This window comes from Loxodonta africana, chromosome 1 (assembly GCF_030014295.1).
Source record: "Loxodonta africana isolate mLoxAfr1 chromosome 1, mLoxAfr1.hap2, whole genome shotgun sequence".
NCBI lineage: Eukaryota > Metazoa > Chordata > Mammalia > Proboscidea > Elephantidae > Loxodonta > Loxodonta africana.
Genome location: NC_087342.1, coordinates 233,795,351 through 233,821,017, shown reverse-complemented (window position 1 = coordinate 233,821,017; position 25,667 = coordinate 233,795,351). Strand labels below are relative to the sequence as shown.

The 25,667-nt window shown below is 40.3% G+C and overlaps 1 protein-coding gene across 7 annotated transcripts in view; it reads right to left on the bottom strand.

The window, feature by feature from the left end:
• QKI (QKI, KH domain containing RNA binding) overlaps positions 1 to 25,667 on the bottom strand; it is a 156,277-nt gene that overhangs the window by 43,163 nt on the left and 87,447 nt on the right. For all 7 annotated transcript variants that reach the window (XR_010323259.1, XM_064293120.1, XM_064293121.1 and 4 more), the window contains exon 4: positions 9,820 to 9,963. Coding sequence is in view for 6 of the 7 variants with exons in the window: in XM_064293120.1 (XP_064149190.1) it covers positions 9,820 to 9,963 (144 nt within the window). In the remaining variant the exon portion in view is untranslated. The remainder of the gene's footprint in view (positions 1 to 9,819; positions 9,964 to 25,667) is intronic.

Genomic DNA, 25,667 nt, shown 5'->3' with positions numbered 1-25,667 from the left:
AATTTTCAACATCATTTGTCTTCAGGGAAATGAAAATCAAAACCACAAGTAAATGGATAACAAGCTGTGGCCTAGCTATTCAGATATAATACTAATTATCAACAAAAAGGAACAACCCACTGAAACACCCACGAAACAAGGTAGGTGAATCTCAAAGAGATAAACATGCCGAATGAAAATAAGTTAAACTTATTTCATATACATGAAATTCTGGAAAAGGCAAAACTAACCCTAGTGATTGCCTAGGGGAAGTGGTAAATTGATGTCTAAGGGACACGAAGAAATTTTTGTAGTGACAGAATCTTAAAATTGTAGTGGTTTTAAGTCATCAAACTGTACACTTAAAATGGGTACATTTTTATTGCATGTGTTAAGGGGGGGTGCTAAAGAGTTTTCTTCTCTTGTCTTCAGAGTGACCATTCTTTAGCATTAAAACAGCTTGGCTCAACTATATTTAAATTAGACTTATAACTTTCCACTGCTCAAATGGGTATCTCTAGAACGTTACATGTGAATATACCCTCCCCCCCCCTTTTCTGAATGGTCAACTGAATTTCAAAATGGTTCCTCCCAGAGGTTTACAATGCTTATATCATCATATTGAAGGCTTCCTTTACCCAGGATACTCATGAAAAGTGTCTCATGAAATAGTTATGGAAATGACACTCTACTATAAATGGAAGGATCTTGCCTTAAACAATTTCCTGTACCCCTAGCGCCTAGCATACAGTAAACTTACAGTTTAAGTATCTGTTGATCTGAATAGAAATGATGCTCTGATACAATACTTAATAAGTGAATAAATTATACTCTATTACCCAGGTCGCTACAGGAGTTGGATTTGACACCAGAGCATTTGACAACAGCATCTTCTGTTACACACAGTGTTGCTATGAGTCGGAACCTAACAAAAACAACAGTAACAGCAGCCTTCCCATTCAGAGCCGAGCATGACCTCCAGAGCGGCCTTCCCGCCCGGAGCCGAGCGTGACGTCCAGAACGGCCTTCCCACTCAGAGCCGAGCGTGACGTCCAGAACGGCCTTCCCGTCCGGAGCCGAGCGTGACGTCCAGAATGGCCTTCGCACTCAGAGCCGAGCGTGACGTCCAGAACGGCCTTCCCGCCCGGAGCCGAGCGTGACGTCCAGAACGGCCTTCCCGCCCGGAGCCGAGCGTGACGTCCAGAGCGGCCTTCCCGCCCGGAGCCGAGCGTGACGTCCAGAGCGGCCTTCCCGCCCGGAGCCGAGCGTGACGTCCAGAGCGGCCTTCCCGCCCGGAGCCGAGCGTGACGTCCAGAGCGGCCTTCCCGCCCGGAGCCGAGCGTGACGTCCAGAGCGGCCTTCCCGCCCGGAGCCGAGCGTGACGTCCAGAGCGGCCTTCCCGCTCGGAGCCGAGCGCGACGTCCACAATGCCCTTTCCGCTCGGAGCCGAGTGTGACGTCCAGAAGGGCCTTCCCACTGAGAGCCGAGCGTGACGTTGAGAGCGGCCTTCCCACTGAGAGCCGAGCGTGACGTCCAGAATGGCCTTCCCGTCCGGAGCCGAGCGTGACATCCAGAATGGCCTTCCCACTCAGAGCTGAGCGTGACGTCCACAGCGGCCTTCCCACTCGGAGCTGAGCGTGACATCCAGAGCGGCCTTCCCGTCCGGAGCTGAGTGTGACGTCTAAAACGGCCTTCCCATTCAGAGCTGAGTGTGATATCTAGAACACAGGGTCATTCCCTTCTTTGTGTGGCTTTCAAGATATCATACTCTCCTGACTTTGTTTTCATCTTGCTCCTTTTTTTCTTCATCTCTCTGACGTCTTTACTTTGGAGTGTCCCAGGGCTCAATTCTTGGAATATTTCTCTGTCTCATTCGCTCCTTCCAGTCATTTCATACAGGGTATGTGGCTTTTAATCCCACTGGTTAGCAATAGAGACCTGGTGGTACAACTGTTAACTGCTTGGCTGTTAACCAAAAGGTTGGTGGTTTCAACCCACCAGCAGCTCCCAAGAGAAAGACCTGGCAATCTGCTTCTGTAACAAAGTCTAGGAAATCCTACGGGGCAGTTCTATTCTGTCATACAGGGTTGCTCAGAGTTGGAACTGATGTCACATAGTAACAGTTAACAATGAGCCTCTGTCCCTTGAATTCCAGACTCATAACCAACTGCCTGCTTGACAGCTACACTTGGATGGACAACAGGCATCTCTTGAACTTAACTAAGTCAAAAATTAAGCTACTCAAAGTGTGTTCCTGGTAACATCTTCCCCATCAAGGGTATGGTAATTCTATCCTGCCAGCTGCTCAGGCTAAAAACCTTGGCGCTGTCCTTGACTCCTTGCTTCCAGCACCCCAAGGACAATCCACTGGTAAAACCCAACAGCTTCACTTTCAAAATATGTCCAGAATCAGACCATGTTTTACCACCTCGCTCACCTCTGTCTTGGCCCAAACTATCATCATCTCCCATCTAGACGAATGCAACAGTCCAGGAGCTCCACGCTTCTTCTGTAACGAGCTGGACAGTGAGTGGTTTTGTTGTGCATGTGGTCTCTGTGGCAGCTAACTCTGCCATTAAATGCAAAAGCAGTAACAGACAACGTGTACATGAATAAGAATGGCTGTGTTCCAAAGAAACTTTTATGTGGATGGTGAAATGTGAATTCCATGTAATTTTTATATTTCATGGAACATTTTTCTTTTGATTTTCCCCTACCATTAAAAAATGTTAAAAAGAAAAAAAAAAAAACTTCACTCCTGGATTGTACAAAAATAGGTGGTAAGCTGAATTTAACCCTCGGGCCGTAGCTTGCTGACCCCTGCCAGAGCCTCTTAACCAATCTCCTCACTTGCATTCTTGTGCTATGTTGTCTGTTTTAAACAGAGCGTGCTGAGTAATTCTTGTAAAATACTGACCAGCTCATATCACTCCTCTGCTCAAAATCCTCCAAATGGCTTCAACTTATGAGCATAAAAGCCAAAGTCCTTAAAATAGTCAAGAAGGACCTCCACCACAACCAATTGCCCTAATAAATACACGAGCATATCAAGGCAAGTTAATTACAAGCAGGTTATACAAAGCAAAATACACTGGACGTTTGTAACACATTACAGTGTTAGTATAGAACGAATAAAGGAAATAAAAACATCTAATCACCTAATGATAAAAAATAATTTACTTATTAATGAAATATGTAAATTACACACATTCTGTGAGGATCAAATACATGTTAAAGCAATTTGAAAAGTACCACATAAAAGAAAGTATTATTTCATAGTTCACAGCAGAAATGAAGTTATACTTGTAAACTTATTAGGTAAAACACTAAGCGAAGACTGTAAGCAGAATTTTCGGCCAAGAAGCTAACATACCAGTTTATTCTGAAGGGCTTACAGAGAAAGTGTGAGAATTGTGATGTCAAATGTCTTTCTGAAAAAAGTTTTCTAATAAACAAATTAAACATACATGTTGTTGTTGTTAGGTGCCATTGAGTCAGTTCTACTCATAGAGACCCTATGTACAACAGAACGAAACACTGCCTGGTCCTGTGCCATCTTCACAACCACTGCCATGTTTGAGCCCATTGTTGCAGACACCATGTCAATCCATTTCACCGAGGTCCTTCCTCTTTTTCTCTACCAACCATGATGTCCTTCTTCAGCTCTCTCTTGAAAACATGCCCAAAATACGTGAGACAAAGTCTCTCTATCCTCACTTCTAAGGAGCATTCTGGGTGTACTTCTTCTAAGACAGATTTGTTCATTCTTCTGGCAGTCTGTGGTACGCTTGGGTCAGGCACACTTTAGTCATCAAAGTGACATCTTTGCTTTTTAAAACTTTAAAGAGATCCTGTGCAAATTTGCTCAACACAATATGTCATTTGATTTCTTGTCTCCTGCTTCCATGGGGAATGATTGTAGTAACATAAAAAAAAAAAAAAAGCTACCCAAAATTCTATAATTATCTCATTAACATTTCCCCTCTCTGACTTTACACATTTCTCATGATTGTCTATACTTTGTTTACAGTTATGAGCCACTTTTTCACCACACAACAAAACGCTCGCTTGCTATCCCCACTTTTAAAGTATGGTGTTCGAATCTTATTCTAAGTAAAATGGCAAGCCACTGGCAGTGTTTAACTTGATCTATACTTAACTAACTTAAGGGACAATGAACTGTAAGGAATAAGACTGACAATGAACAGAAGAAAGATCACTAAACAGCGTAAGCAGCCCATAGTCTGGCTTCATCCAGGGAGGCAAAAATAAATTTATCCTACTGTGGAGGTAGACTTAACAGCTTAGGTCTGCCCAACAAGACCACAGTCACTAAATATCAGCAAGGACAACACTGCTCTAGAGTCCTTTTCTATCAATGAGCTTAATTTTCCACCAAGGATGTCACACTGTGATTACAGCAGCATACAGAAGGCTCTGGGAATCTGAAGCAGGTATAGTTCAAGTTTATGGAACTGAGATTGTAACTACTGGACTGATTATACTTATCCTGAAGTGGGTATTTTTAGTAGATATTCGAAAACAACAGACTGAGAAATGACTCTTGCCTAGCTTTGCAGTTTTTAAAAATTATTTTGTGATTTAGGAAGTAGAGACAAAAGGGATTAAAACAAAAACAAAAGGCATTAAAATAAGTCAAAGAAATTTCTAAAACAAAAAAAATGGTGATTTTCAGATAAAGTTCTCTGGAGTCCCTGGGTGATGCAAACGGTTAAGTGCTTGACTACTGGCTGAAGCGTGTGCGGTTCAGGTCCACCCAGAGGTGTCTTGGAGGACAGGACCGGTGATCTGCTTCTGAAAGATCACAGCCTTGAAAACCCCATGGAATTCTGCACACGCGGGGTCGCCATGAACTGGAATCAACTTGACAACTCGCGCCACCAACAAAACAGGTTTTCTAGACAAAATATTATTTGTTAAACTCTACTAATGAATGAAGTATGTTGAATGAAATGTGATCACCTCAAAATCCTTAGTACTTTTACAATGGAATCTGAACACTGAACACACACACAAACTAATTACCAAGTGCTCTAACAATGCTGAGCCAGTTTGCTTGTTGGTGGGGAGGGGTGTCACTACTTCATAAGGTTGTTTTGAAACCTGAAGGTGAATTTAAAGGATATGAACTGTTTACCACACTTTTAGTTTATATGCAAGTTTATATGCAGGGTGATGTGAATTAAGGGGTATACATTCAAATCACCAAATTATCAGAAATATTAAACTTGTCACAAGGAGTATAGGTACAATCTTTACCCAGATTTCTAAACCTTCAATATCACTAGATGCAAAAACACAAAATGGAATATTTACTATATTGAGTTATCAAGTTTTACAACAAGGAAAAAGTCTACCACCTCTCCACTGCTTACTCTCAGGCCCCTCAGGCCACAACTAGATCTCTGGCTATGTAACATTGAACAAAACAAGCAGAAAGCCATTAAAATACAATCAACTCTCTTTCTACATCTCCCAAAAAAGACCCTATTCGACACAGTAAGGTAAGAAACATTTTATACTGGAATAATACAGAGACAACTCCAACTTTACCTACAAATTCTTTCTGTGAATGATAACGTAAAGGAAATCATATTCCCCACAGAAACAATATGAAATTAGTGCTGGTGTTCCTGATCAAGATATAGATGCGAGGATAAAAAATACAGTTTTTAAGTTACAAAAATATCCACAATATCAAATATCTCTTTAATATAGGAAGTGACCTAAAATAACAAATAATAAAAATTACTTTATTCAAATTTTTGAAAATAAAAAGTCTTTTAGAAAAAAAAAAAAAAACCCCATTAGGAAAGCAAAGATGAGAATTCTGTTCACAGCCAAGGATTGAGGCTGCCCCGAACAGACATTTTCATACGATATTAGCAGGACTATAAACTAGTACAAATCCTCTGGAAGGCAACTTAGAAATTTCAGTGTTAGTAAGGTAGTAAATTTTAAAATACACCTAATCCTTTAACCCAGTAACTCTACTTCAAGAGACTTAACCCACGAGTACATAACTCAGCATCTATCTCCTCATTGAAATGAGGGAAACGCCCACTGCTGGACTCTCTGCTACTCTATGTCTGGAGGGTGCTTTTATTCCTGATGAGAAGGCCTCAGGCGACCACCCTGGGAGGGGGTAGCTGAGGTGGAGTAGAGGATAAGATCCCTGGAGGGGAAGCTCAGGATCATTTACCTAATAATGAAATCTTGGCAGAAAAAAAAATTCCAGTTCCTTTCTCTTGTCCCATTCTGTCCTAAACCCACCACCATCAGATGTCTAACACTCACATTCCCAAAAAACCTGAATGGCAAGGTCACCAACGACCATCACTTGCCAAATCCACTGGATGGTTCTCCACTAGCATTTTAATTTAACAAAACGGATCATTCACTTCTTGAGAATGTCTTCACTTGGCTTCCAGCGCTCCTTGCTGTCCTGGTTTTCCTCCCTGTCAAGTCTCCTTTGGATCTTCTTCTTGGTCCTGACCTCCCTATTATGCTGACATTCCCCTGGGCCTTCTCCATCCATATCCCATTTCTATGGACCTCAACACTTTTAGTATGATGATGACTCCAAAACTGACATATTCTTGTGTCATTTTCTAGCCTAACTTCTGACTGTTAAAACTAAAATGCATATCCAACATTTGGTATCTAATAAGCATCTCAACTTCTACACTTCCAAACTCAATTTCCTGACTTCCCTTTTAAGTCTGCTCCCCCAACAGTGTAAATAAAAGACAACTTCAGTTGCTCAGGGTTAAGAACCTTGAAGTCACCACATATCATACCGCACCCAACCCATCAAAATTCCTATCAGCCTCACCTTCAAAATAAATCCACAATCTGAACACTTCTCACCGCATTCAACGCTAGCCCAAGTCACTTTCATTTCTTCATGAAGTACAGATGCTTCCTATTTGGCATTCCTGCTCTCACTGTCACCCTCAAAATTTATTCTCAGAGTAGCAGCTAGAATGATCCTTTCAAATATAAATTACATTTTCTTATTTCTCTCCTTGAAATTCCCCAATAGCTCCTCATCTCAAACTAAAATTCAATATCCTTATTGTCATGGATTAAACTGTATCCCCCAAAAGTATGTGTCAATTTGGTTAGGCCACGATTTCCAGTATTATGTGGCTGTCCTCCATTCTGTCATTGTAAATTTAGGTTAGAGAGGATTCGGGTGGGATTATAACACCCTTACCCAGGTCACATCCCCGATCCAACGTAAAGGGAGTTTCCCTGGGGTATAGCCTGCACCACCTTCCCTCTCTCTCAAGAGGTAAAAAGGAAAGGGAAGTAAGCAGAGCAGAGAGGGGGGACCTCACACCACCAAGAAAGCAGTGCTGGGAGCAGAGTGTGTCCTTTAGACTTGAGGTCTCGGCACGGAGGAGCTTCCAGTCAGGGTAAGATTGATGAGAAGGCTGACGGAGAGAGAAAGCCTTCACCTGGAGCTGACGCCCTGAGTTTGGACTTGCAGCCTACTTTACTGTGAGGAAATAAATTTCTCTTTGTTAAAGCCATCCACTTGTGGTTATTTCTGTTATAGCAGCACTAGGTAACTAAGACACTTACCACGGCCTAAAAGCCTGCATCATCTGCCATTCCCTCCTCTTACCTCTTTCTCCTACTCTGCTCACCAGGCTCTACAATGGACTCATAGGTATTCTTCGAATGTCCCTCAGGGCCATTGCACTTACCACCCTCTTTGTTTAGAACACTCCTCACTTATATCCACATGGCTGCACCACATTTCAGTAGGGCTTACTCTCAAATGTGACCTTCTCGGAGACCTTCTCTACTCATTCTACATAAAATACTATTTCCCTAATCCACCATTCTCCATTCCGTTACCCTGCTTTATTTTTTCTTCACAGCACTTTATGACAACCTAGCTTATATTTGTTTTGCTTGTCAGTGATCCAATCCCCCCCGCACCACAAACAGAACATAAACTCCATGAGAAAGGAACTCCATCAGTCGGCTTTATACTCTCTACCTCCTCAACGGTAAACAGTGCCTAGACTACTGTTTACCGTTACAGTAGGCATGCAATAAACACTTGTTGAATGAACTACAATGCATCACGGGTTAAAAAGTATGAAATTTTGAGAAATTAAAATGAACACAGAATGACTAAATCTGTGGGCATGGTGTGGAGAAAACTGTGCGTGTCTGTATGTGTGTGGTGTGAGCGCGAAAGTGTGAAAGGAAGAGGAAACAGACACAAACGAGTTAACTGATTTTTTGAAAGACACATAGCTAGTTAGTATCACAGCTCCTAATTCAACGCTCTTGCCCAGGTTAATATCTTTTAGAACTAGTTTACAGAATTAGAATAATAGTAAGAGTTTTAATTATTACACACAGCTCTACTTGCTATATTAAAACAAAAACCCACTGGTGAACTCATTTGCCTAGCATAATATGAGCTGAATATTTTTTGGTTACACATAGCAATAAAATGCTAAATGTTAAATAACTTTTTCTGAGCATAGGACTAACAGCCCCATATGCTGACAAAAACCCCCTTTTCTATAGTTTTTAAATTACAACAATTATGGAGGAAAAGGAGGAGGAAGATTATATAGCTTAATAGTATACAAATACAGATTTCAATTTATATTTCTGATAAGCCCTATTAAACAGAATTTATATGAAATTCTTTTCTTCCAACGAGCTGATTTTGTCAAGGAAAGGAGAAATGTTTATGACTTTGTGAGTTTATTTGTACAATAGACTATCTGGACAATAAAGAACACCAGATACAATACCCATTTTATGTAAATGCCAATAAATTTTTTTGGACAGAATACTAATAACTGTCCTAGTTTTTTCTATAGCTAGTTAGGGTTTGCATCTCCACGTATTTTTACTAATATAAGAAAAATATTTTGAAGACTTAGAAAACCAATAATTTATTTTCATTCCCCACTGAAAAAGATTATAATCTGATAGTAGTTCAACCATCATTTCTAGATTGTGGGGGTGGGGGTGGGGGGAGAAGGGAAAGAGAGAGAAGGAGGGAGCGGAAGAAGGAGGGATGATGAAAATCTAAAGGTGTCTGGGCGCATTTCTCTTGAGTTGTCACCCTCCAAAATTACTTGTAATGCCTTACCTAAGGCCCCTAATATGAACTTCAATTGTTCTTAATATGTTAGAAATGAACATTAACAGAGCTAAAGTATGAGAAGTTCTCAGAATGGTGCCTGGTACATTAGTAAAAGTGAGCTTTTATTTTTATTAAAAGTACATTTTATCCTACGGGAAAGTTCACTTTGGGACACTAATCTTTCTGTGGGACACAGGTTGCGCCAGGAGAGTGACTGGCACACACACGCAAGTCACAGAACATCTTCCTAGCAACACAGCTCATCCAGCATATTGGATGTAGAGACTTCTGCACATTCATGACTTGCTTATAAGGATATTGCTCCTCAAAAAAAAGCGCATTTCATCACTCATACTGATAGTAACGTGCTCTTATCTTCCCCTATAATGACGGAGTGATTCAAAAGTGTCAAAGTTCAGTACTGCTTTTGAAAAGTGAGCCGTTGAGTCTGTGCCCCACACAAGACTTCTTTCATAAAAAATAAACAGGCTTTCCCAGCTGAGGGTCTGAGCAATGTCTAAGCTTGTTTATTATACTACATTCAATGAGTTATAAATTAGACATTTTGTGGTTAAATAAAATTGCTAACAAATAATTACCTATACTTTATTAGCATAAATATTACAATAGTTTAAAATCAAACTGAAAAGGGGGTTGGAAGCCAAATCTAAGATTTGGAAATTATTACTTACTGCAGGTACCAGTAATTTCTTCACTTCTTCAACTGCTCTCTTGAGTTTGATTTCTGCTCTGTTCTGAGCATCTTCCACAGTGATTAGTACATGTAAATCTTCGTTTAGATGTTCCCAGTTGGGCTTGCCTCTATTTTGCTCCTCCTAAAAAAATGACAAAGTACACTATTACAAGTTGCTCTCTCCAAAGACAGGGTGCATCCAGCATAACAGTAACTTGTTGCCGATTATTTAAGCTGCATTTGTATTATTTTGCTGTGATGACAATGTAAACCTTTTGAATGATTTTCCTGGCAAAAGGTCTGGGGCTGTGACAGTACTAGGTCGAATGACAGTTACTTCAACGAGGACCATCTGTTGAGCATCTACTACTACTATGTACCTGACAGGGAACCAGACGCTTACACACCACTGAGCAAGACAATCACAACCCCTGCAGTCCTGCAACGCACCCAGAGATGTACGTATGGTTCACCCATCAATGATCATGGAAATACTTTAAGAAGCATGTTATCATTTCTTTTACTTATGAGTAATCAGAAACTCATCAAGGTTAAACAAGTCACTTGTCAAGATCACAGTGAATAAACTGCTAATTTAAGAGCTGAACCAAATTTTTCATTCTCAAGTTCAGTGACCTTTCCACTTAACTGCTTTTAGTACACTGGTTGTCTTCAAGGTTAGGAACTGTATTTTACACACAGGAATTGCTGTGTAAGAGAAATGTCATTTGTACTAAGTATTTCAAGTAGTAATTACAGAAATATTTCCTCACAGTCACAACAAGGACTAAAGGTAAGAATAGCCTTAGCTGTTATTTCCATCAGACCTTACTTTTAAACACTGAACTAACGCTAAGATCACTCTTTATAATTATATCAAGGCATAAACATTAAATACCTACATTTCATCTCTTGAAATCACCTAGTAAGGGACGTCCCTATGTTGGAAACCTCGTCAAGTGACAGACAGGGTGCTTTAGCAGCACAGCGAGTCACATTTCCCTGACGCTTAAGACTATTCTTTGCTTCTTGTTTTTAGTTTCAGAGATATGAATGCACCTTGCTCAGAGCAAGGTAAAAAAGTAATAAATAGGAGCTGTTGTCCAATCTCTATCTTAAATGACACTGTATACCAAATTGTGAAGCCAATCACAGAAAATAGAAGAATTTATGTATAATAAAGTCTTAGTGCAAGAGCACTAGTTGCTTTCTACTACAACTCACATGTTTACAGCAGCAATACGACAAAAGATCTATGGCGCTTAACCGGTGAGGGTAGGAGTAAGTTCTAACAGTGATGTACACATGCTTCTGCCTTTATTCTCCTTTAGTATAAAAACGTACCCAAATGTTTTAAGAGGAAACTGGAAATTAGATAAAATACACTTTCTGCAATCCTACCATGGGCTATGTAGGTGTTGCCAAACATGGATTCACAGTTAGCATGGTGAACTCACGAGGGTGCAGTGGGGTATTTTAATGTTATGTGAAGTACAGCAACAGTCACTGTCTGTCAGACGCCACGCAAACCACTAGTTCAAAATATCTGACCATTTCAAAATTAACCAGATGCTGTTCAGTCGATTCCAACTCGTGATGACCCTACGTGTGTCAGAGTAGAACTGTGCTCGATGGCTGATTTTTCAGAAGTAGGTCGCTAGGCCTTACTTCCCAGGTGCCTCTGGATGGACTCGAATCTCCAGCCTTTCTGCTGGGAGTCAAGCACGTTAACCATCTGCACTACCCAGGGTTTTGATAAAAAGCAAATCCAGGCAAAAATCAATGTGGAACAGGACATGAGGGTGTGTTGTCCACAGATTACATTAATAAATACCTGTGACTATTTAAGACTAAAATCATAACATTTTTTCTTTCAATTTATGTGTGCTTATTTTTTTTTTTAAATGAATACTAAGCTATTATAATACAAATAGTAATTAAGGTGTTTGGAAGTAACTGATTAATAAATGGAACTGCTGGGTATTTCTCCTGGTGCACCACAAAAAACCAAGGATATAATGAATCAAGGCTCCCAAAGAACATAAAATATGTAAATCTGTACCCATACCTTTGAAGTAGCAAGAAAAATCCATATTTTAATTTTTATGCTGAGAAGTGTTGCCAAATTTTCCCTCCAAAGTTTCTATTTTTATTCATTGACTAATTTGTTTGTAGGTACACATTATAAAGTTACTTGTATTATTTGGTGAACCTAAACATGTACGTACGTACATACGTATGTACGTATGTATGTATAAAGGACTTTTGCTCCTGGCCAAGATGAGTAACAGGAACCAGATTTACACTCTCTCCTGAACCAACCAAGGAACGATTAAAATATACGAAACACCAGCTTTCAAAAGACACTAGACAGAAGGCAACTAAGGACAGTAACCCCTCGGAGTGAGAAACAAGGAAGGTGAGCAGTACGATACCCAGCTCACCAGCTGAGCATTTCCAGGCTATGGCCCAGGGAGGGCAGGCCGGTGGAGCCTGGGGCCCCCAGAGCCCAGGGAGGCGGATGTCCTGGCCCTCCGGGGAACTACAGAGGGCCTCCTGTCCTCATCAGCTGACCCTGACCAGTGCACACCGGAGGAAGGGTCCACGAGCAGGTACCTGGTGCTCACCCAAGGCCAGGATGAACACCTCACGTTCCCAGCACTGGGGAGAGGACACTGAGGAGCCTTGCCTCAGTCGTGGGAACAATTAAAGCTGGACTAAGCCCTGTGACAGTACCACCCGCCTCAAAAGAAAATCCTTCAAAAAAAAAAAAAGAAAGCAAGACCTAAAAGATCATATAGTTTCCAACTAACTTAACTGTGTCCCAGAACAAAGCTCAAGAATACCTGTAGAATACAGAACATCCAGGCAACAAGCTAAACCAATCAACTGACACCGACCTAGAACTGACAAATGTCAGAATCAGCAAAAACATTAAAGCTATCGTGTGCTTGTGACACACATTAATGCAAACAGACACCAGTGCACGGACGATCTGAGAACACTTACAGTCCAAAGGATTTTAGAAAAGCCGAAGAACGCTAAACTATAATCAAAACTTACCTGCCACAGAAATTTTCCTCTTTGGGATGACAAAAGCCAGGGATTAAAAAAAAAAAATGGGGAGAAGGGTGACTATTTGTACGACAGGAACAGAGAACAAAGCTGCACTGTAATTTGCTCCTGTGCTTACTGAAGAAATAAAATTTTTCAGTTGTAAAACATCTTGGTAAACATACAGTCTTAATTCAACAACATATGCCAATTAAAAATACAAAAAGAAAATTACACCTACCTAAATGTTTCAAAATAAAGTTTTGCTTGCAGTTAAAAAAACCACTGAAGAAACAAGAATTTCCCAAAGATGGTGGGTGAGATCAATGCAATCATGTACTTTAACTTCCTCCTAAAATTCTTCTAAAGCAATATAGAGTTTGAAATGTATAAGTTCGTAAGAAAAAAATGCAACAGGAAACAGTAAAAAAAAAAATTAAAAACCAGAAAGCAGATGACTTAGTGATAAATGACTTAGCAGACCCCAGAAAGTAAAATCCTGAGACCACAGAGTGAAAAAAGCCAAGAGGGAACCCAAATTACACTGCAGAACACCCAAAAAGCTGAGGAAATCAGCAGCACTGGAGGTGGGGATACGGGAAAAGCTAAGACTGGAGGGCTGGTTGAGTTCTCACAACAAACAGTTCAATTTCCACATCCCTTTTTCCTAAATAGCTGGGTACCTAGCATTCCCTGGTCCCAGCAAAAGACAAGAAATTAATTTTCTTAAGAAAGTTGAAAGCAAAGGGGTAGGGGAGGGAAACTGTTGACACCCTGAAGGCTAAGATCTCCAGGCTCCCCACCCACTTCCCAGTGATGGCAGCCAGGCCCACCACTGCAGACAGGAGAGAAGACCCTGCTGTGGGAGCCTACCCAACTGGACAGAAACAAACAACCTGAACGTATCAATCACCGAGGCGGAGAAGAAAAACTGAAAATTCCTCAGAGAGTTAAGAGAAGATACTGCAACACAGGAACAGGTGTTTAAAAAAAAAAAAAGTCATTAAAAAATAATTCAAAACACAAAAAGGAGTGTTGAAAACTAAAAATAGAGCAAAAATGAAAACTTAATAGAAAGGTTGGAAGATAAAAATTCAGGAATCCTCCCTGCAAGCAGAACAACACGGAGATAGGAAAGTATAGAGAACAATGTAAAAATTAGAGGACTAGTCCAGGAGGCTCAGCAGCCGAGTACAACACTCCAGCAAGAAAGAGAAACAGAAGGCAGAAAAATCAACATAATGCTTATTAAACAAAACCAAAGGATATGAGTTTCCATATGGAAAGGTACCACTGAGTACTCACTACTGTGAATGAATGCAATGAAAACTTTAAAAAAAAAAAAAAAAATCAAGTCATAGCAATGTAAGTATACAGTCAGTTGCCCTCCTCACGTGCGGGTTCCACATCAACCAACTGTGGATGGAAAATATCAAGTATCGGGGAGGAAAAAGTTATGTAGTTGCTGACAGGTACTATGCAGTTAGGTCTACGGTGGTTGGGTCTGTACTAAACATGTACAGATGTTTTTGTCATTATTCCCTAAGTGATACAGTGTCACAACTATTTACAGAGCATTTACACTGTATTGGGTATTATAAGTCATCTAGAGATGGTTTAAAGCAGACGGGAGGATGTGCGTAGATGATATGCAAAACACTACACCACTTCATAGAAGGGGCTTAAGCATCTGCCAATTTTGGTATCCACGGGAACCTTGGACAACTGTGCACACCTTGTCAACAGAAAGTAAACCAAATATAATCCCTTAATGAGCTGGAAGTGACTGAGGGGGTGGGGGTGGGGTGGGAACAGCAAAGAGGGAGGAAAGAGGGACCCATGTTTCCCAAACAAGCCCCAGAGAATTAAGTATCTTTTATCTATGTGCATACCTAATTCTATATTTAAATACATATATATAGAGAGAGAGAGAGAGAGAGGTCATTCTACCCAGAAATCACATTTATCCTTTTGTCCATTCTAACCCAAGAAAAAAGTTACAATGCAAATGTAATTTCTCCCTATGTTTTCTTTTGGCTTCTTAAACAGAAAATAATGTGGGACTGGCAGATTTACTATACACAAGTCAATAAAACTTTTCCATAAGGGTTCTCTCTTAGTCTTAAGTAAATAAACAGAAAACAGGATTATAGAATGTTTACTTCTAAACTCAAAAATAGCCACACTAAGAAATCAATTCTTCAAATTTCTCATTTCTATAAATAATCTGAGTCAAAGAACAGGTTGCAATAAAACAGAGAGGAGGAATGGCAAACTGGTGTACCTGTGAGAAACTGCTGTCCATGAGTCACTGATTTCTTCTTATGGTTATCTTTTAAATAATATTTCTGGGGTAAATAATATTTTCTGGGTATGGGAAAAAAGCTCATTATTACTAAATATTATAATGCCTATTTTATAGTCACCTGAAGCAATGTCATCTCATGTTATGTGCTGTCATGGATTGAATTACGTCCCGCCAAAAAATGTGTTTATCAATTGGACTGGGCCCCGGATTCCCGGTAAATTCTGCCTCTATGATGTTAATGAGAGAGGATGGGTCGCAGTTGTGTTAGTGAGGCAGGACTCAACCTACAAGACTGGATTGTGTCCTGAGGCAATCTCTTAAGGTATAAGAGAGAGAAGCCAGCAGAGAGACAGGGGACCTCAAACCACCAAGAAAGCAGTGCTGGGACCAGAGAGCATCCTTTGGACCTGGGATCCCTGTGCAGAGAAGCTCCTAGTCCAGGGAACACTGACAAGAAGGCCGACAGAGAAAGAAAGCCTTCCCCTGGAGCTGACGCCCTGAATTTGAACTTTTAGCCTACTTTACCGTGAAGAAATAAATTTCTCTTTGTTAAAGCCATCTACTTGTGGTATTTCTGTTGTAGCAGTACTAGACGACCAAGGAAGACATGTGCCATCAAATTTGTTAATGCAAAAGAACGGCTTTTCTGCATCTATGTGTTCCTGAATTTCCTCTTCCAATATCTTCCCCTCTGATTTCTAGACCTCCAAATCTACCTGCCAGCTTCACACCCGCACTTCGACGTCTGCAAAGCAGTGTCTCTAAAAGACGTCCCAACCGGAGCTCATTATCTCCCTTCTCCAAACCCATCCACAATGACGTCTCAGCTATTATGTTCCTCAAGAGTTTCTGTGAATAAGAGGGTTTTTAACACTGGAGGACAAGAACTAATTGGTTTTGTAGAAAAATCTCCAAAATGTACTCATAAGCATATTTGTGCCTTGATAAAGACAGGTTACTGTACTTTCATCCATTCACTTCAATCCACACTAACTTCAGGTCCAATACTTGGTCATTGTCTCATGCATGATCCATTTAAATTTACTCCATGCTGCAAATAAATTAGCCTGTTCCTCAAACCCGGATCCTAATACCCGTAACTGTATACAAGTCACCACCTAGGCCCACAATGCCTCATCTTCCTTAATATGGACTTTTACTTCTCTGTTGCTCTAAGTCCAATCAGAAGGGCCCACTCAGCTATCTGTGCATCATGTTGTTTTAGCCATTAGAAGTTTGCTCCCCAGGTGAAAGCCAGAATCATGCCTGATCTTTATACTCTTGGAAATATATAATACACTGATTTTACACCCATCTGGCCATAGACAAACATTTAAATGAATTGAATGATTAAACTTTCATCAGTGAGGAGATCACTGCTGCACTGTCACTCTCTGTCTTTCCACACAGTCACCCATCTCTTCCCCTTGCTCATGTATCCTGGCCTCTGGGATGCTTCTTTTTGACTTATTTAAGTTGCCAGTAACTTCTGATGATCTTCACCCGATCTTTTTATTCTTGTTCTCTTATTTCTTCTCTGCTAGTCAATCCTCTCACGTTTTCTAACGTTCACAACGTCTGATTTGGATATCCCACCAAAGAGAGCTTTTCCCTTTATGTTAACACCTCAATATGGCCTTGCCTCAAGGCACCAGAAGAATGAGGCACGCTAAGGGTCAAAAGCTGGTTCAAAACTGCAACACTAAAGATGTATCTCATTAACGAAGTGACGGCGAACATAAATTACATATAAATGATTACTATGTGCATAAAATACATCCAAAGCTCAAAACCACTGACCTTGAATCTTTCATGGGACAGTGAAGTGACAAGAAAAGATATGAAAATGGGAAATAGTTTTATTTGTACAGTAAATTGAGGCTATCATATTAGACAACTTCATAATACCATCCCTACCTGATCATAGCGCAGACAGAAAAAATTACCAACAATACTTTTTGTTGTGTGCCATCGAGTCGATTCCAACTCATCGCCACCCTGTATTAAGGTTTACATAATTAACAGCAATATTATAGAGATGTAACACATTTCAAATAACTGTTATCCTCTCAGGTGATGATAAAGAAATTCAGAAGTGAAGATGATGATGATGATGGTAACGATGATGACAGCAACTAAGCTTTTATTAATAAACACACAGTGCTTGCCAAGTACTATGCTAAGCAATATAAATACGTCATCTCATTTAATCCTCATAATGCCCAAGTTAATGAAGTACTATTTGATGCCTTTGAATTGTGGTGCCGGCGAAGAATATTGAATATACTGTGGACGGCCAGAAGAATGAACAAGTCTATCTTGGTAGAAGCACAGCCAGAATGCTGCTTGGAAGCAGGATGGTGAGACTTTGTCTCATATTCTTTGGACATGTTACTGGGAGGGATTAGTCCCTGGAGAAGGACATCATGCTTGGTAAAGTGAAGGGTCGGTGAAAAAGACAAAGACCTCTACAAGATGGTTTTTCACAGTGGCTCCAACAATGGGCTCAAGCATAACCACAATGGCGAGCACGGCGCAGGACCAGGCAGTGTTTCCTTCTGTTGTACAGAGGGTCGCTACGAGTTAGAACCAACTCAGTGGCACCTAACAACAACATTACTATTACCATCATTTTAAAGAGCAAGTGGAGGCAAACATGACTTGCCTCAGCAGTACAGACAGTGAGGGCTGCAGAGCCAAGATACTGCACCAACGCAGAATCACCCTATGGACTCGTGCTCTCAACAATTAACTTCTACCAGAAGGTATTACCTACAATTAAGGGATTCCTACAATTAAGCAAGCTGCCACTCTAACATCATAAACCAGGGAAGGAGTCAAAAACAGATTTCCTGAACCTTTACAATTCTTTCCAGTTTGCCATTTTACCTTTAAACAATTTTACATGGAATTCCATGCATCTCCAGTCCTCAAAAGACTTTAGATGCACATATACCGATTAATTGAGATTATGTAGTAGATTTGGTGGGTTTTTTTAAATTGGTCCTCTCTACTAATTCCAAGTGCTCTTTCCCCATAAATAAATTCCTGAATAAGTCACATGAAGATCAATACAAAAAACTGGGAGAGAGGCACGTAGTAAAACAGAACTCCCGTACCTATGAAAATAGAATGCTTTTTTCCTAAATGTGAAAATCACCCATCAAATTTTAATAACACAAATATACAGAAGGTATAAACCCGTGACTATTTAACACACAAAATTCTTCTCACAGTCTTTAAAATTTTCATTAGGTGTGAAGCCTGAAAACTAGAATTTGCCCTTCATACACCATGCTATTTTCAACAATATTACTAAGTTAGGGCTAATTTAAATCACTATCTCTTTTCAATAAAAAGTATCCATTTCATTTTTAAAGCTACTGTATACAGATGACATAAAAATACTAAGAGAAAAAAGTCTCAACATTTGAGACACTATTTTTGTTTTAGATTGGTTTTTGATAAACTCAAGTCACTGCACTAGCCTTAAAATTATGCTCTAATTACAGTTCTATAACATGAAGCATGGGAACACACTGACTGTCCCGCCCCTGCTGAGAGCCTCTTTTAATTAAGCATTTGTAGTCAGGCAAAGGAGTCCAAGACTCCTGGTCCTACTGCGCTCTAAATGTGACAGTTCACATGCTAGAACCTCCACAAGAAAGAAATTCGAGATTATTACATATTTAAGCAAACCACGGTTCCAACAACACACTTAAGCCAAGTGACAAAGCTTAGTCATATAACTATCTCCAGCTGTACACCCAATCTCAAATTAGTTTAAGAAATGCTCGCTGAAAAACTGGCACAAAGCAGATTTCATATAATCTCTGACTCCAGCTAAAAAGCTGACCTTGAGAACACTTTTTTAACTTGAACCTCAGTCCCAACAACAATCATGTTTTTAGAGCTAATTATTTTCTAATAATATATGAAGATTACAATAATTGCGTATCCAGTTGTTGAAACTATCACCTAGGAAAGTCTTAGGTATGTGGCATTCAACAAAGGCTTATTAGCACAATGAAACAATTTGCTAAATTCAGTATCTTATGCCAAATATTTTCCAAGTTAAAAACAAAAGAAACCTTTAGCTACAGCTATTCCCAATGCTCTTCCTTCATAAGAGTATCTATTTCCTACCGACACAATACTAAGACTGCCAGGGATGTCCTCTTTCCAGTTTGCAAATATTAATCCCACTAACTGCAAGTAAACTAAAATTATGTAATCCTAGTCTAGGCCAAATAATACTGATCTGCTCCAATGATGACCTGTTAGTAACACTTGTCTAGGTCTGAGCTGCCTCTACTATGCAAAAACAAATTTGAATGACACCATTTGGGAAGCTGAGTATGATGGTGATGATGCCATCATTCAGGCTAAGAAGACTGAACTAAAGAGGTGAAAGGTGTTTCCCATAAAAAGACAACAATGATCAAGTGGTTTTTAATTATTACCCAGCAAGTTTAAAGACTGATGGATGAAGAATGTTTAACAAAAAGAGAGTGAGGATAGAAATAACTAGCAGGAAATCCTTTCGGAAACACTGGGCTGAGTTTCTGTTGCCAACAATCATCTATACAAAGGTAGTCACTGCCCACGGAAGCACGAATAGAATCCTTTCATTGATTTTTATGTGAAATTTTGTATATTGGCTCTTATTCTCTTCACCACCTAGGGGACACAAGAAAAGGTTATTAAAGGACTAGAAAAACAAAGCAATATTTTGTTTTAGAATGCGATGTTTTAAAATACTCAATTAGAATACTCACTTGCTGATATTCTAAGAAATTCATGATAACACACTAAGGCTTGACCAAGGAAAAAACCAAACCAAACCTACTGCCGTTGAGTCGATTCCGACTCATAACGACTCTATAGGACAAAGCAGGACTGCCCCACAGTTTCCAAGGAGCACCTGGTGGACTTGAACTGCCGACCTTTTGGTTACCAGCTGTAGTTCTTAACCACTATGCCACCAGGGTTGACCAAGGAAAGATTACCAAAAAAGTAAAAGAATAACTTTTCTATCCTCACTCATTTTCTTCCCCAAAACATCAAAAGCCATATTTCAAAAAACCATCTTTCAATGAAATCTTACCGCCCCCCCACCAAGTCCTCCCAGACAGAATGTTCCCTGTATGCCCAGCCTTTGTTCTTCTGACAGTGTTGGTGTGACTCGTACTAGTATCTAAAAAGAGCCGAGAAGTCTGGACTCAGACTCGTCTCCACGCCCCTCAGCACCGACCACAGAAGTGCCCAGTAACTGCTATTTACCAGAGCGCAGCACCAGATACTGACTGGAAGCCACAGTTGGTGGTATTAAGACATACAGATGTGCCTGTGCACTCAGCACTTTGTGCCTACAGTCATTCAATCCTTTCGACAACCCTGGAGACAGGTATCATCATCATCACCTCTCTCCCATTTTAAAGGCAGACACAGTGATAGGCAGAAACCTGACTGACTTAACGCCACTCTGCCAGAAGCTGACTTCAGACTAAATGCATCTGCCTTGAAGGTCGTACAACTACTAAGTTGGGAAACTCTAAAAAGGAAGGTTAAACAGTAAAAACACAGAGTTCATGTTACCAAAACTGAGTCATGATACTAGTTTCTTTGACACTGAAATTAAAAAATATACATATTCAAAAACCAAAATAATCAAAAAAGATTACAAATGTTTCACTGAAAACAATTAACAAGAAACAGACGATTATTTTGAATAACCCACATGTAGCCTTGTACTCCCTCAAGCAAAAGACGGTTAGCAGGTTTATGTAATCAGAGTTTTAAGGAGACAGAGTTGCAGCACATAGTTTACTGTTACAAAGATACTTTTTCCAGGAGCCTTCCACTCAAACAGTAAATTCCACAAAAATTCAAAACAAAATCAGTATTTGTTTTAGAATATGATTTTGAAAATTGAATTTCGAATATCTATTTGTTGGTATCCTAAAGAATTTACAATACTACACTTACTAGCTGTTTAGTCTTGGGCAAAGTGTTTGAATCTTTCTGTGCCTCAGTGTCCCCATGTGGAAAACAGCTGAGTATAGCACTTTCATCAAGGGACAGGTAGGAGCTGCGCAGGTGTTAATGTCTGCACAGCACACAAGAGTCTCCAGGGTCTCACAAGAGCTGTGCAACTGTGCAATCAGGGTTTGGATAGGCTGCAAGCTAAAAGCAAAGAGGTACAGATGACTGTAGGAAACGACATAAGCAGGGGAAGGCAAGGGCTGAACACCAACAAATAACCCAACATGACTACAGGTGATAAGTGAAACAAATGCACCTGGAAATGCACTGTGTGGATGAAAGATACTAGTTTAAGATGATCTATTTTTTTTTTTTCCAGTTAACTCAGGTCCATAAAAAGCACTATTTAACGTATTAAGTAAAAACAAAATCATTTCATGTTTATACATATAAAATTAATGGGAATAATAAAATTTATAAAGATAACTTAGGGCCACCACTGACTGGGATGTTTGGGGTTTCTGGCTTAAGGGGAGCTTGGGTGACAAAAGCACCTGACTGCCCTCCACATGAAGGGTTGAAAGGAAAGGGACAGCACGGCTACAGTTTTCTGGAAAGAGGAATAAAACTGTGATTATTTCACAAACTCACATAAAACGCACTAAAACTTTTTTATAAATGGAAATCATAAAAGCTGACTGAAACTGAGGGATGCGCTCAGATAACAACTCTTCCATGTCTTCCCGAGTGACCCCACCCTATCAGCACTCACTCCCCACCCTACCCTATAGAATTTTATGGATCCATGATGATACATGACACTGTAGTCTTCTGCATCTCTCATACAGAGCAGTAAGCCTCTGGAGAACCCAAAGTTTCTTCCATTTCTGTATTACTCACAGGGCATTTACAGATGCCTAACCAAGAGACGGGTTGGGTTCTGGAACCAAGAGACTAGTGCATAACCAATGGTTCTCTTCTCTTTGCCCTTGCAGCTCTGGGCCTGCACTTCTTTTATGATATTTTCATCAATTTTTTTCTGAATGGTATTTATTTGTCTATCTGTATTATATTATTATGGAGCTCTGGTGGTGCAGCTGCTTAAAAAGTCACGAGTTCAAATCCACCAGCCCCTCCTTGGAAACTGAGGCAGTTCTACTCTGTCCTATAACGTCACTATGAGTCATAATCAACCCGTGGGAATGGGTTTTTTGATTGTTATTGTACCATATCACGTATTATGGTAAAACCAGCAAAAGCTGAAACCTGTCAGAGAAGGAAAGTTCAAATATTTTCCACTAAACCTAGCGACAGAAAAGTGTAAGAATGCCCTCTGTCAAAGGCAGAAAACTTGCAAGATCTGGAAATATAGGGCAGTCCCATCAAGTTCTGGCTCTCACAGGTTTCACTGTATTTTGAGTTCTATATCCAATAAATAATAAACCACATACAAACGATTGCTAGTTTTCAACATATGTGCATGATATCAATACAAACTCATTTAGAAAGCATTGCTGAATTCAGTTTTCTTATCATTATTGCATTTTCTCTACTCGACACATCAAGCTACTGTCTGTATACATTAGAAACTACTTCTCTAAAACAGCCAGCAAAATGTTTTACATATAGTAAGTACATGAGAAACATCTAGAATTAAATTTCTATGATAATATAATCTGAAAATAGCAAGTTGCTGCTGTTGTTAGGTGCCATCAAGTTGTAAAATATACTGGTTAAGTACTAAGTCTCTAAGCCATATGATGTTTTCTTGTGTGTTTTACATGTGTACTTTTCTATGTGGGATTAAGGGAAATGAATAAATAACCGAAGAATTCAACTCAAGATCTATAAAGGAAACATCAATCAGCCAGTATTAAAACAGAGTGTTTTACCTGCCTTCTGTGAAACTAAAAAATACAAAACATATGCAAAATAAAGAGATGACGAACCAGAGTGCGCTGACCTGCAACCACAAGCAAGGTAAGGCCTTCTCTGCCAGGACCCACGCGGAGCCTGCCTTACTTCCTCTTCCAGCAAAAGCTCTTCGCCTAATGTTCTAGTATTAAGAAAAAACCTGTTGTCATCAAGTCGATCCCCGACTCATAGCAACCCTACAGGACAGGGGAGAACCGCCCCGTACGGTTTCCAAGGATTGCCTGGTGGATTTGAACCTCTGACCTCTTGGTTAGCAGCCGTAGCTCTTAACTACTAAGCCACCAGGGTTTCCAATGTTCTATTGTTAGTGTTTCTGAAACTTTTAAGACAGCAACATCACAGGGTTCGTTATGCTATAAAGGGCAGCTCTTCCTTGGGAACTGTGAGATAGAAGATAAGGAGAAGCTCCACTATTTGCATCCTTACTCTGAAGTATCCTGTTCAACCTAAAAAGCCACTGTGGCGGATATCTACAGTGTAGATGCTGCCCACATGTTCATTCACAGCTGCCTTCACGGAACCCTGAACTCTACCACGAGAGAGACAGCATCAGAAACACAACTGTGTGGAAAAATGATTCCAGATTATGAATGTTCATTTAGGAATGTGTTCACATGTGTGCGTGCATGCCCACAACTGTCATGACTGAGCTACCTGGCAGGAAAAAGGCAGTAATTTATCATTGTTTTGTATTTCACGGGGCCTTGCACAGCGCTAAGCACCTATCAAGTATTCACATTTACTGACTGATAACTGGAGTATTATTAAGTTTGCTCCAAATGCTGAATTATCATTTGTTGTAGTAAAATAGAGAGCACTGATTAAGTAGGAAGAAACTCACAAGGTCTCTCCCCACACCCCTCCCCAAAATGAGTGGACAGGGGGCATAATAAACTGCACAGAACACAGACTTAAACACCAGCCTTATTTCAACCCCTCTGTAACTTCAAGCAACTCATTCATTTATCTATTTCATAACCATTTATTCACTTTCTATTACACAGAAGACACTTTGCTAGTGGGTAAGATTTAGATAGTTAACTAGAAAGACGGACAAGCCCTTGGGGAGCTTACAGGCTAGTGAGGAAGACCAACATTACAGAAGCAATCACAAAGTACTCGCAATTGAGATGAGAGATACCAAAGATCACTGTGCTAAAAAAGCGCACAGCAGGGTAGAGAGTCTTGAGGGATGTATGACAAAATAACTACCTCTTGAAATCTTATTTCCTCTTTGAAAAAGTTATAGGGTTGTAAGGCTTAAATGAAAGAAAGTTTAAAACAGTGCTTAGTCCCTAGTACCTAATACTTTTACTATGTATCACTTATCCCTGTTCCCTTTCCTGTTGTTGTTAGCTGCCACAGGGTCATCCCATGCACAAAAGGATCAGACCATTGTGATCCACAGGGTTTTCATGGGCTGATTTTTGGAAACAGATCACCAGGCCTTTCTTCCTAGTCTTATTCTGGAAGCTCCACTGAAACCTGTTCAGCATCACAGCAACTGAGGGACAAGCGGTGCCTGTACCTGAGATGCACTGGCCGGGAATCAAACCCAGGTCTTCCTCATGGAAGGTGACATGGATTGAACTGTGTCCCCCCCAAAATATGTGTCAACTTAGTTAGGCCACAATTTCCAGTAGTGAGTGGTCGTCCTCCATTTTGTGATCGTAATTTTATGTTAAAGAGGATTAGGGTGGGATTGGAACAGGACCTTTACCCAGGTCACATCCCTGATCCACTGCAAAGGGAGTTTCCCTGGGGTGTGGCCTGTACCACCTTTTCTCTCTCAAGAGATAAAAGGAAAGGGAAGCAAGGAGAGAACGGGGACCTCAGACCACCCAGAAAGCCAGCTTCCTGAGCACAATTCGTCCTTTGGACCTGAGGTTCCCGCACTGAGATGCTCCCAGACCAAGGACCTTCCTTCAGAGCCTACAGAAAGAGAAAGCCTTCCCCTGGAGCTGATGCCCTGAATTCGGACGTTTAGCCTACTGGGCTGTGAGGGAACAAACGTCTTTGTTAAAGCCATCCACCTGTGGTGTTTCTGTTACAGCAGCACTAGATGACCCGGACAGAAGGTGAGATCTCCTCCACTGAACTACCACTGCCTTCTAGTCTTTCTTAAAAGGTAACTTTCCAGCTAACAGGGAGTTCTATTAATTCCACTGTCAGACTTGCTGTCGTTATGTTAACAAGTGTCAGGAAAGTCCCAGCCTCAAAACTGTTATCACAGGGGGCGGGGGGGCTAGTCAATGAATCCCTTGGATGAAAAAATACAAACCACCACCCCAAATTACCTAGAACGTCACAGCTCCTTTCTTGGTGGTGATTTTCCACCTTGTTAATAGTTTCAGAATTAAGATAAGGATGAGAAAGCAAATCAAACCCATGGTTAACAGTCTATGTGTGCTTATTATCTAAAATACTCGCAGTATTTAAGATTATCTGGCGTATTAAAGCATCTAGTAAAGTTATCCTTCTGATTTTAATTGAAAACAAAAAACACATATAGGTACCTGCAACACACCCCAGAGATCACCACAGGGTAAGTCTACAGAGCTGTT